Source organism: Salmo salar, chromosome 17 (genome assembly GCF_965601325.2).
Source record: "Salmo salar chromosome 17, fSalSal1, whole genome shotgun sequence".
NCBI classification, from domain to species: Eukaryota; Metazoa; Chordata; class Actinopteri; order Salmoniformes; family Salmonidae; genus Salmo; species Salmo salar.
Genome location: NC_138307.1, coordinates 59,625,555 through 59,638,670, shown reverse-complemented (window position 1 = coordinate 59,638,670; position 13,116 = coordinate 59,625,555). Strand labels below are relative to the sequence as shown.

Sequence of the window (13,116 nt, the reverse complement as noted above, 5' to 3'; positions counted from 1 at the left end):
ATGGTGACTTTCCAAATGTAGCTATATTATGTGACCCAGAATTGAAGCGTACGATTGTTTTTCAAAATCATTTTAATAGTTATTTGATTTTACACATGTTTGTTTTAAAACCATTGAACAGATAAGGAAAGCATATTAGTTTTGCAGGATATTGACAGACGGCAGGGCAGCAGTGTAGCATCCACCACACTCTTATGCTTGCCAACAGGGTCGGTACACTCGTCCGATCATGCATCGCAGCACTGCAGGGAATAAAGTTGGTAGAATTGCAGTTATTTTAAAGTATTAACTGTTTTTAATAATGCTGTCATAACCTTCTATAGTCTTCAATTTGTTGCTTTTATATGTCTGAAATGTCACAACTCCAGCTGATAAAACTCTTGTTCTAAATAATGAAAGGAACATCATGGTGAAAAGTATCAACACTCTCATTTATGCTTTTAATGCCAGTATCGTCACCCATTTGACATGCTGAATGACGGTGATCTGGAGCTTTCTAATGCGCACGATTGAACGGATACAGGAACCATAGAAGGAAAAATAAAAGGAAGTCGCTGGTCGATACTTACTCTCAAGGTCGGCCTCCCTGCGCTCTACTTTCAGGCTATATTCAGCAGGAGAGTGATCTGTGCCTCGGTCGGGGAGGACAGGAAGGGCACGGGAGAAAGCTGTGTTCAAGCCACGTCTGGTGTGCCCTTTCAGTCCAATGTCCTGTGGGACAGAAGACTAGGTCACTGTCTGGCAGGCTTCCATTAGAGTGGATCAGCCAGCCTCTACATTGGTATACTCTGTCCACTGATGATTCTATTGCACAATCAGGTCTGGTGAACCGAAGGTTATCTAGCTTGCATGATACAACAAAGATACAACAATAAACATGAAAAGGCAATAGAATCCAATGTCAAAATTAATTGAGATGGTGTTTTTCTTTTCCATTCATTTTGGATTGATGCATGCCATTTGCCAGATGGACATTTTTAAGAAGCGGCACAGATCTTCTGGGTCTCAAACCCCGGCTTTCTGGAGTCTGGTCCTGAGCCAGGCCATATGAAACCAGTATGAGAGGGGCTAGTTATCCAAGACATCTAATCTGTGTGGCTTTATAACTCCTGTCCTCATCGCTCTCTCCTCCTGTTCCATTACTACAGAGATGTCCATGACTTGCATGACATACAGATGCTAGACACACTGAATCACTCCACATGCCTGCCAAACCTTTGATGGAGCGGAGACATTATCGTACATGTTGCCACTGTGTGAATCAAATAAAGATAAACAGCTATCCCTTTCATCTTTGTTTGATGATGGCTCAAGTTTGAGCGACTGTAAAATGTTGGCATATGGATAACATTGTATTGATGCTGCTACTGATGAAGATGAGAGTTAAGAGAAAGATTGGTATGAGGATGGACATGGATGAAGGAAGATACTTACTGAAAGGATGATGATCTTTGTGTTGTCCTCTTCGTCGCCCAGTCCGTTGTCCAGGACGGGCTCCCGTCTGAACCTCGGGGCAGCCAGAGCGTTGTCGCTCATCGTGTCTTCGCCTAGTATCGAAAGCAGGCTCTCCTGCTCTGTCCTACCCTCGTCCAGCTTGCCTGTCGGTACAGCTAAGACGACCGAGCGGTTGTCAAACTCAGAGAGCAGCACCAGTGTGAATATAACAGAGTATAGGAAGATCATGATTCCTACTACGCTATCTTGGTCCTAACGGCCTTGTGAGGGTAATTGGGAGTGGACTTCAGTTGCGCTCACCTGTGATGTCTGTTGGTCAGTGGCCCATCAGCTCTTTTTATATCACGAAAAGCCAAAACAGTGGATTTTTTTAAATCATCATAACAAAGCTGTCAAATATGTGTGTAGAGGAGATTTGAAGTCTCCTGCTGAGCTTGGCCCATGTCATCAGGGAGGGTAGGTGAATAATAGCTGGATTACTGTCGGATGTAAGGACATGCTGTCTTTGAAAGAGGGGGGGCAACATCTTTTCAACAGTCATCTCTTCCCTCCTGTAGAGGGGTCTCCTCGGGCCCCTCAAAGATCGTAGGTCTCAAATTGGTCTCACTTCTCAATGCTGTCCACTTTCAAAGGTGGAAAATAAACGGTGGGCATATGCCTACTGTGCAATCTGAAAGAAACCAACAGATTGCCTACAGTGAGTTATCATCACCGAACTACGTCAATGGCTACAGGCATTAATGCTCTGTGGGGAGAGAATATCATCCAGGGTGAACAGTCCTGGTATAAATAGAGGCTGGGTCACTAAGGTCATGTCATCAGACATCAACAAGACCCATAGAGAATGAAAACAGAGACCCAGGTAGCATCAGCCGAACTGACCTATTGGTGATTGGGTATACACCCTTACCGGTTGGGTATTAGGTGGGAGGAAGTCCCTGACTTTTCTGACAACATAACCTAAAGGATACTCCAGGCGCTAGTTATAGGCTATGTAACTATAGTTTATTCTGTTCTGATCCCATGGTCACTGGTCAGGAAAAACTCTGGGTTCTAGTCATTAGAACCTTGAGTGTTAGCTTCATTGCCCCAGGGCTAGGCCCTACCCATAATGAGAAGCCCACTGACTGCCATCTGTGGCTTCCATGGCTGATCACCTCGTGTTCACAAGGGTAATGGCCGTGAGTTTAGGGAAATGAGCACGGAGGAGTTTTACATATCAAAACAAAAGGCCTTGTTGACATAGCTCTCCCAAGCTCCTCTTCAGGTCTTAGGAAAACAGACAAGGGCTTACCTTATTAACATCACAGTAGCTACAGCAGAGTGATGGAGAAATGGGACATGAATAATAGTTATTGAACTCAGCTGAAGTGATTTTACTTGGAGTGCACAGCCTTTATTTTGTGAGTATTTTTGTTGGAGGCTGAGGGGCTCTAGTGAAGAACTGGTCCACAGGGGCCCAACTGTTCCAGGAGCAGTACAACTCAATCTGGGAGCTTCAATATGTGTTGTTTTAACCTCTCTCTCTTTCTATCTCTCTCACTCTATCGATCTCCCTTTATATCCCTCCCTCTCTATCTCACTCTCTCTCGATCTCCCTCACTCTCTATCTCCCCCTCTCAATTCAATTTCCAATTGAAGGGGTTTTATTGGCATGGGAAACACGTTTACATTGCCAAAGCAAGTGAAATGGGTAATAATTTTGTATTGTTTAACAGTAAACATTACACTTGCAAAAGTTCCAAAAGAATAAAGACATTTCAAATGTCATATTATGTCTATTTACAGTGTTGTAATAATGTGCAAATAGTGAAAGTACAAAAGGGAAAAATAAATAAACATATATATATATGTGTGTATATGTTGTATTTACAATGTTTGTTCTTTACTGCTTGCCCTTGTGGCAACAGGTCACTAACCTTGCTGCTGCGATTGCTCACTGTGGTATTTCACCCAGTAGATATGGGAGTTTACCAAAATCTGATTTGTTTTTTAATTCTTTGTGGATCTGTGTAATCTGAGGGAAATATATGTCTCTAATATGGTCATACATTTGGCAGGAGGTTAGGAAGAGCAGCTCAGTTTCCACCTCATTTTGTGGGCAGTGTCACATAGCCTGTCTTCTCTTGAGAGCCAGGTCTGCCTTTGGCGGCCTTTGTCAATAGCAAGGCTATGCTCACTGAGTCTGTACATAGTCAAAGATTTCCTTAATTTTGGGTCAGTCACAGTGGTCAGGTATTCTGCCAATGTACTCTCTGTTTAGGGCCAAATTGCGCTGTAGTTTGCTCAGTTTTTTGGTAAATTCTTTCCAATGTGTCAAGTATAATCTTTTTTTTTTCTCTTGATTTGGTTGGGTCTAATTGTGTTTCTGTCCTGTGGCTCTGTGGGGTCTGTTTGTGAACAGAGCCCCAGGACCAGCTTGCTTAGGGGGCTCTTCTCCAGGTCCATTTCTCTATAGGTGATGGCTTTGTTATGGAAGGTTTGGGAATCGCTTCCTTTTAGGTGGTTGTAGAATTTAACAACTCTTTTCTGGATTTTGATCATTTTTTGCAGAATTCTGCATGCAGTCTCAATTAGGTGTTTGTCCCATTTTGTGAATTCTTGGTTGGTGAGCGGACCCCAGACCTCACAATCATAAAGGGCAATGGGTTCTATAACTGATTCAAGTATTTTTAGCCAGATCCTAATTACTATGTTGAATTTTATGTTCCTTTTGGTGGCATAGAATGCCCTTCTTGCCTTGTCTCTCAGATCGTTCACAGCTTTGTGGACGTTACCTGTGGTGCTGATGTTTAGGCCGAGGTATGTATAGTTTTGTGTGTGCTTTAAGGCTACGGTGTCTAGATGGAATTTGTATTTGTGGTCCTGGAAACTGGATCTTTTTTGGAACACCGTTATTTTTGTATTACTGAGGATTACTGTCAGGGCCCAGGTCTGACAGAATCTGTGCAGAAGATCTAGGTGCTGTTGTAGGCCCTCCTTGGTTGGGGACAGAAGCACCAGATCATCAGCAAAAAGTAGACATTGGACTTCAGATTCTAGTAGGGTGAGGCCGTGTGCTGCACACTTCTAGTGCCCTCACCAATTCATTGATGTATATATGTTGACGAGGGTGGGGCTTAAGCTGCATCCCTGTCTCACCCCACGGCCCAGTGGAAAGAAATGTGTGTGTTTTTTTCCAATTTTAACCACACACTTGTTGTTTGTGTGCATGGATTTTGTAATGTCGTATGTTTTTCCCCCAACACCACCTTCCATCAATATGTGTATAGCAGACCCTAATGCGAAATTGAGTCAAAAGCTTTTTTGAAATCAACAAAGCATAAGAAGATTTTGCCTTTGTTTTGGTTTGTTTGTCAATTAAGGTGTGCAGGGTGAACATGTGGTCTGTCATATGGTAATTTGATAAAAAGCCAATTTGACATATGCTAAGTACATTGTTTTCACTGTGGAAATGTACGATAATGCAGAGGATTTTCCCAAGGTTGCTGTTGACGCATATCCCACGGTAGTTATTGGGGTCAAATCTGTCTCCATTTTTGTGGATTGGGGTGATCAGTCCTTGTTTCCAAATATTGGGGAAGATGCCAGAGCTAAGGATGATGTGAAAGAGTTTAAGTATAGCCAATTGGAATTTGTGGTCTGTATATTTTATCATTTCATGTAGGATACCATCATCACCACAGGCCTTTTTGGGTTGTAGGGTTTGTATTTTGTCCTGTAGTTCATTCAATGTAATTGGAGAATCCAGTGGGTTCTGGTAGTCTTTAATAGTTGATTCTAAGATTTGTATTTGATCATGTAAACTCAGCAAAAATAGAAACGTCCTCTCACTGTCATCTGTGTTTATTTTCAGCTAACTTAACATGTGTAAATATTTGTATGAACATATTAACTGAGACATAAACTGAACAAGTTCCACAGACATGTGACTAACAGAAATTGAATAATGTGTCCCTGAACAAAGGGGTTGTCAAAATCAAAAGTAACAGTCAGTATGTAGGTGTGGCCACCAGCTGCATTAAGTACTGCAGTGCATCTCCTCCTCATGGACTGCACCAGAATTGCCAATTCTTGCTGTGAGATGTTACCCCACTCTTCCACCAAGGCACCTGCAAGTTCCCGGACATTTCTGGGGGAATGGCCCTAGCCCTCACCCTCCGATCCAACAGGTCCCAGATGTGCTCAATTGGATTGCGATCCGGGCTCTTCGCTGGCCATGGCAGAACACTGACATTCCTGTCTTGCTGGACATCATGCACAGAACAAGCAGTATGGCTGGTGGCATTGTCATGCTGGAGGGTCATGTTAGGATGAGCCTGCAGGAAGGGTATCACATGAGGAAGGATGATGTCTTCCCTGTAACGCACAGCGTTGAGATTGCCTGTAATGACAACAAGCTCAGTCCTATGTTGCTGTGACACACCGCCCCAGACCATGACGGACCCTCCACCTCCAAATCGATCCCGCTCCAGAGTACAGACCTCGGTGTAACTCTCATTCCTTTGACGATAAACGCAAATTCGACCATCACCCCTGGTGAGACAAAACCGCGACTTGTTAGTGAAGAGCACTTCTTGCCAGTCCTGTCTGGTCCAGTGACGGTGGGTTTGTGCCCATAGGCAACGTTGTTGCCGGTGATGTCTAGTGAGGACCTGCAGGCTTACAAGCCCTCAGTCCAGCCTCTCTCAACCTATTGTGGACAGTCTGAACACTGATGGAGGGATTGTGCATTCCTGGTGTAACTCGGGCAGTTGTTGTTGCCATCCTGTATCTGTCCCGCAGGCGTGATGTTCCGATGTTCCGATCCTGTGCAGGTGTTGTTACGCGTGGTCTGCCACTGCGAGGATGATCAGCTGTCCGTCCTGTCTCCCTGTAGTGCTGTCTTAGGCGTCTCACAGTATGGACATTGCAATTTATTGCCCTGGCCACACCTGCAGTCCTCATGCCTCCTTGCAGCATGACTAAGGCACGTTCACGCAGATGAGCAGGGACCCTGGGCATCTTTCTTTTGTTGTTTTTCAGAGTCAGTAGAAAGGCCTCTTTAGTGTCCTAAATTTTCATAACTGTGACATTAATTGCCTACCGTCTGTAAGCTGTTAGTGTCTTAACGACTGTCCCACAGGTGCATGTTCATTAATTGTTCATGGTTCATTGAACAAGCATGGGAAACAGTGTTTAAACCCTTTACGATGAAGATCTGTGAAGTTATTTGGATTTTTAGGAATTATCTTTGAAAGACAGGGTCCTGAAAAAGGGACGTTTCTTTTTTTGCTGAATTTATATGTTTTTGCTGTTTGTTCTTTGTTATAGAGCTAAAATGATTGGAGAAGAGGTTTACACATAAATATCCATTTTGGATAATCACTCTTCATGTTGTTGTTTGTTTAGTGTTTTTCAATTTTCCCAGAAGTGTTTAGTCTATGGGTTCTTCAATTACATTGAGCTGATTTCTGAAGTGCTGGTCCTTTTTCCGTAGTGTATTTCTGTATTGTTTTAGTGATTCACCATTGTGAAGGCGTAGGCTCAGGTTTTCTGGGTCTCTGTTTTTGGTTAGGTAGGTTTCTCAATTTCTTTCTTAGGATTTTGCATTCTTCATTAAACCATTTGTCATTGTTGTTATTGTTCTTCGGTGTTCTGTTTGACGTTTTTTGATTTGATAGGGAAGCTGAGAGGTCAAATATTCTGTTTAGTAGGTTTCCGCAGTACTTTCCTTCCATCTATAGCATTTCTTAATATTATTGAGTTCCTTATTGAGTATCATTATTGAGTATTGCTCTGTTCAAAATCAACTGTGATTTTGCTGTGTTCTGATAGGGGTGTCAGTGGGTTGACTGTGAACGCTCTGAGAGACTGGATTGAGGTCAATGATAAAGTATTCTACAGTACTACTGCCAAGAGATGAGCTGTAGGTATACCTACTGTAGGAGTCCCCTCGAAGCCTACCATTTGACTATGTACATACTCAGCATGCCGCAAAGCGTGTCTATTGATCTGTTGCTCCTGTGTGAGGTGTTGGGGCTGCGTTTGAGGGCGATGTCCTTCAGGGTCCGGGCAAAAGTGTGGCACTGCTGCCTTATATAGGTGGACCTGGTCGTAAAGGCTGTTCAAGACCAGGGTGGAGTGGTGGGCCAGGTAAGCATTTGGTTTTGAGTCACAGTCATGGGAAATAATTATGTTTACCTGCTGTATGGTAGCAAGGTGGAAGTCTTTTCGTGGAAGCAGGGTGGAGATAACCACTTGTGCGTTGGGAAAAGTAGAAGGATCTTTTTCAATCACTCTCTTGAGTGCTGTGGCCAGCCTTTCCTGCTGTGCTCGCAGGTCATTTGTGCCTGTGTGTATTGTTATGTGGCTGGGTGACCCTAGTTCGTCCTCAGACAGAAGGTCTAGGGCACGCTGGGTGTTTGGACACCAGAGTTTAGACAGTGTGTGTTTGGGAAAATGTTTATTTCTTGTATATATTTCCCGTTTGCGTCCATAAGGAGTACAATCTGTGGCTTGTGTATGTCCTCAGTGGGTGCGGGGGGGGGGGGGGGGGGGGGGTTGTCAGGGTGGCTGACATGGGGGTTGCTCGGAGGGGGTGGGATCCCCTGGGCTTGGGGTTCTTTATTTGTCTGTCCTGCTGTGATGTCGAGGCTATGGTCAGGGTCTGGGGTGGACTGTTCTGCTGTGGTGTCAAGACTTTGGTCAGGGGCTGAGGTGGGCTGTTCTGCTGGCTTCTCTGCGGGGGTAGCCAGCTCTCTAATGGGTTGTTCTCTGTCACAAGCCCAGGGGATCTCTGTCACGCCATCCCCCTCACCCTTTCCTCCAGCACTCTGATCCTCTCCTCTAGTGCTCTGTTCTTCTCCTGCTCCTGCTCTTTCTCCTGTTGATGTTGTCTCACCACAGTCCAGAGTGCAGATATGTCTCTATCCAACTACAGCTCTCAGGGTCTGGTTGAGGGGGTGTTGTTGAGCTGGCCAATTTTTTGTGCTGACTGGAGTAGTGGCCACCTGCTGTTCCAGCTCCACCTGTCTTCCCTCCAGCTGGGTGAATTTATTCGTAATTTCAATGAGGGTAGTACTCTGTGCTGGGAGGTTGACTTTCTGCTTGGGGTTGCTCATCTGTGGGGTTGTATAATGAAGAGGTCTGGTCTGACACGCTCGGGGTGGGGGTATCTTTCTCAAGAGAGCGCTTATCCTGCTGAGCTATCTCTTTGATTGTGTGAAAGTCCAGCTGAAACTGTTTGGGGTTGCCCCCTACCATTACTGTTCCAGACTTGTACAGGTTAACATTGGCTGACTCAGAGTCCTCGTTGTCTAACATCCTGAGTTTCCACCCATCGCTAACACCCACCCCCCCGTAACAGAGGGGTAGTGTGTTAATATAGCACTGCGCCATGCCAGGGGATGGTCTGTGTGGAAGATTAATTTGCTTATGTTCCCATCTTTATAATGGTCAGCAAAAAGTGTATCTTGATTTTCCTTAAGGACCTTCTTTTCGTGCCATATCATTTTTTACATCCAGAGTTTACTGTATTGTTATGAACAGTGGGAGGGGTCTTCAAAGGCCTCTTCATTTTGGCGGGGTAGGCTGTGAAACTTTCATGCCATTGTTGGGCTCAAGGGCTTTGACACCTCTCACGTCACACCCCAGTGCTAATTGAAGTTGAAGTCAGATATGTTCTGTCCTAGCAAGCTTGGTAGCCTTAAAACCTCTTAAGGCTAGGGGGCACTATTTTCACGTCCGGATGAAAAGTGTGCCCAAAGTAAACTGCCTGCTACTCAGGCCCAGAAGCTAGGATATGCATATAATTGGTAGATTTGGATAGAAAACACTCTAAAGTTTCTAAAACTGTGTAGACATTGTTAATGTTATAAATAACTATTGTAGCTGGAAACTGCTTATTTTTTGTGGAATATCTACATAGGTGTACAGAGGCCCATTACCAGCAACCATCACTCCTGTCTTCCAATGGCACGTTTTGTTAGCTATCCAAGTTTATCATTTTAAAAGGCTAATTAATATTAGAAAACCCTTATGAAATCCCGGAGTTGCCTCTTCACTGTTGACGTTGAGACTGGTGTTTTGCGAGTACTATTTAATGAAGCTGCCAGTTGAGGACTTGTGAGCCGTCTGTTTCTCAACTAGACACTCTAATATAATTGTTCTCTTGTTCAGTTGTGCACCGGAGTCTTCCACTCCTCTTTCTATTCTGGTTAGAGAGCTTGCGCTGTTCTGTGAAGGGAGTAGTACACAGCGTTGTACGAGATCTTCAGTTTCTTGACAATTTCTCACATGGAATAGCCTTCATTTCGCAGAACAAGAACAAACTGACAAGTTTCAGAATAAAGCTCTTTGTTTCTGGCCATTTTTAGCCTGTAATCGAACCCAACAAATGCTGATGCTCCAGATACTCAACTAGTCTAAAGAAGGCCAGTTTTATTGCTTCTTTAATCAGGACAACAGTTTTTAGCTAATTGCAAAAGGGTTTTCTAATGATCAATTAGCCTTTTAAAATGATAAACTTGGATTAGCTAACACAACGTGCCTTTGGAACACAGGAGTGATGGTTGCTGATAATGGGCCTCTGTACACCTATGTAGATATTCCATTAAAAATCAGCCGTTTCCAGCTACAATAGTCATTTACAACATTTACAACAACGTCTACACTGTATTTCTGATCAATGTGATGTTATTTTAATAGACAAAAAATGTGCTTTTCTTTCAAAAACAAGGAAATGTCTAAGTGACCCCAAACCTTTGAATGGTAGTGTACATGTAGGTAGAGGTAAAGAGACTATGCATGGATAATAAACAGAGTAGCAGCAGCGTAAAAATGGGGGTGGGGACAATGCAAATATTCTGGGTAGCCATTTGATTAGCTGTTCAGGAGTCTTATGGCTTGGGGTAGAAGCTGTTAAGAAGCCTTTTGGATTTAGACTTGGTGCTCCGGTACCACTTGCCGTGCGGTAGCAAAGAGAACAGTCTATGACTAGGGTGGCTGGAGTCTTTGGCAATTTTTTGGGCCTTCCTCTGACACTGCCTGGTATAGAGGTCCTGCATGACAGTAAGCTTGGCCCCAGTGATGTACTGGGCCGTACGCAGTTGCCACACCAGGCAGTGATGCAACCAGTCAGGATGCTCTCGATGGTGCAACTGTTGAACGTTTTGAGGATCTGAAGACCCATGACAAATCTTTTCAGTCTCCTGAGGGGGAATAGGTTTTGTCGTGCCCTCTTCACGACTGTCTTGGTGTGTTTGGACCATGATAGTTGGTGATGTAGATACCAAGGAACTTGAAGCTCTCAACCTGCTCCACTACAGCCCTGTCAATGAGAATGGGGGCTTGCTGGTCCTCCATTCCTGTAGTCCTCTCCTTTGTCTTGATCACGTTGAGGGAGAGGTTGTTATCCTGGCACCACACTACCAGGTCTCTGACCTCCTCCCTATAGGCTGTCTCATCGTTGTTGATGATCAGGCCTACCACTGTTGTGTTGTCGGCAAACTTAATGATGCTGTTAGAGTCGTGCTTGGCAATGCAGTCGTGGGTGTACAGGGAGTATAAGAGGGGACTGAGCACGCACCCCTGAGGGGCCTCCGTGTTGAGGATCAGTGTGACAGATGTTGTTACTTACCCTTACCACCTGGGGGCAGCCCTTCAGGAAGTCCAGGATCCAGTTGCAGAGGGAGGTGTTTAGTCCCAGGGTCCTTAGCTTAGTGATGAGCTTAAAGGGACAATTGTGTTGAACGCTGAGCTGTAGTCAATGAATAGCATTCTCACGTAGGTGTTCCTTTTGTCCAGGTGGGAAAGGGCAGTGTGGAGTGCAATAAAGATTGCATCATCTGTGGAACTGTTGTGGCGGTATGCAAATTGGAGTGGGTCTAGGGTTTCTGGGATAATGCTGTTAATGTGAGCCACGACCAATCTTTCAAAGAACTTCATGGCTACAGACGTGAGTGCTATTTGTCGGTAGCCATTTAGGCAGGTTACCTTGGATTTCTTGGACACAGGGACTATGGTAGTCTGCTTGAAACATGTTGGTATTACAGACTCGGTCAGGGACAGGTCGAAAATGTCAGTGTAGACACTTGCCAGTTGGTCAGCGCATGCTCAGTCTACACGTTCTGGTAATCCGTCTGGCCCTGCAGCCTTGTGAATGTTGACCTGATTAAAGATTTTATCGAATGTATCTAACTCTAAATCTATCTTTTTGTAAAAACATGCTGAAAAATGCGGGATCTTGTCTGTCTGTCTGTCTGTCTGTCTGTCTGTCTGTCTGTCTGTCTGTCTGTCTGTCTGTCTGTCTGTCTGTCTGTCTGTCTGTCTGTCTGTCTGTCTGTCTGTCTGTCTGTCTGTCTGTCTGTGTCTCTTACTCACTCACTCACTCACTCTCACACACAATGTGAACAGCTCAGCCCTATGGTATTTTTTAGTATTTCAGCACGCTAAAACACAATTGATATCAAATTGTCATATCAGCCCTGCTCTCTTGTCTTGGAAGACCCTGCAGTTAAAGCATATGTTGATGATCCACCTCCTTTCTTCAATGACGAGATGGTGAGGCTCAGGCTGGGGGTTTTGCTCTTTTCCCCTGAGTTAAATTTCTCGGAAAACATTACCATAATTACCATAACTAAAGTCCATTAACATAAAAGGGAAGAGCCAAATAATCTTAAGAGGGCAAGATGTGATTTCCATTGTGTTCTCAGGTCATATTTGTTTGATCTCCTTTGAAGTCAGAGGGAGAGTTGAACATGAGCGTTTCCAATCTTCAGCTGTTGGGTCTGTGAATCTGTGCACCTTGTTCTGCTGTTTTTATTGGCTCAAACAATACATCATGAAACATTTCAATTGGGTAATAAACAACTCAAACATAGGGATCAGGAGAGGTAAATAAGTGTGTCTTTTATGCGGAACAAAAACAGGGCACTGGTGATATCTTTATTTTCGGGAATAATGACTTTTAATAATGACATGTATGTCAAAATATATCAGATCAGATGAAACTGTTGATTGACTTGTCACAGTATGCCGCTACTGCCTTAATATTTTCTATCTTGGTTCAAAGTTTCCCTCTGGTTTTGACAGCTTAATTGCCCTTCAAAACTTAGAGAGATGGCTGGCTGTGGGGACAGTTTTCCCATCTCTCCCTGCTGATTGCGTCACCTGTCAGGGGGCGGTGTTGTAATTTGGTCAAATACATCTTTCAGTCAGAACCGAAACCCTCTGAAGACCTCGCCAGATGACACCATCAGCAGCATCATGTTATGGTTCTCTGTGGGGCAACATATTATTTCCTTGTCCTGTTCTAACACGCTGCTTTTCATCGCCGAGCCTCAACTCCTATAGTAAAAACGGTACAGAGCTGGGAGAGGAGTACGTAATGCTGGGAGCTCCAGGATGCTCACTATATGCAGATATTTGTTGTTGTGAAGATAAAGGTGGGGGCCTTGAAGTCTGGTGTGGGGGTGGATGGTTGGAGGTGGGGGCATTGAGGACTGTCTTGCAGCAGGCAGAGTTGTGGGTGTAAGGGGCTACGATTGGGCAGGCCTCTTTGTTGCCCAGAGAACAGACCATGGTTTCCTGGAACAATGCAGCTGATGAGAGGCTCTCCAAGGAAAATATGGGTCTGACATCATGGGTTCTTAAAGCACACAGCTGAGCCAACACTCTCCT

General features: G+C 44.4%; 1 protein-coding gene across 1 annotated transcript; it reads right to left on the bottom strand.

The window, feature by feature from the left end:
* Nucleotides 1-54: 54 nt before the first annotated feature.
* On the bottom strand, nt 55-1,683 carry pmch (pro-melanin-concentrating hormone). The gene is made up of 3 exons (XM_014153364.3): nt 1,435-1,683; nt 570-711; nt 55-242 (listed from the first exon to the last, which is right to left on the bottom strand). Exons 1-3 carry the CDS (start codon nt 1,681-1,683, stop codon nt 193-195), a joined length of 441 nt encoding a protein of 146 aa, XP_014008839.2. The 3' UTR covers nt 55-192.
* Nucleotides 1,684-13,116: the final 11,433 nt, after the last annotated feature.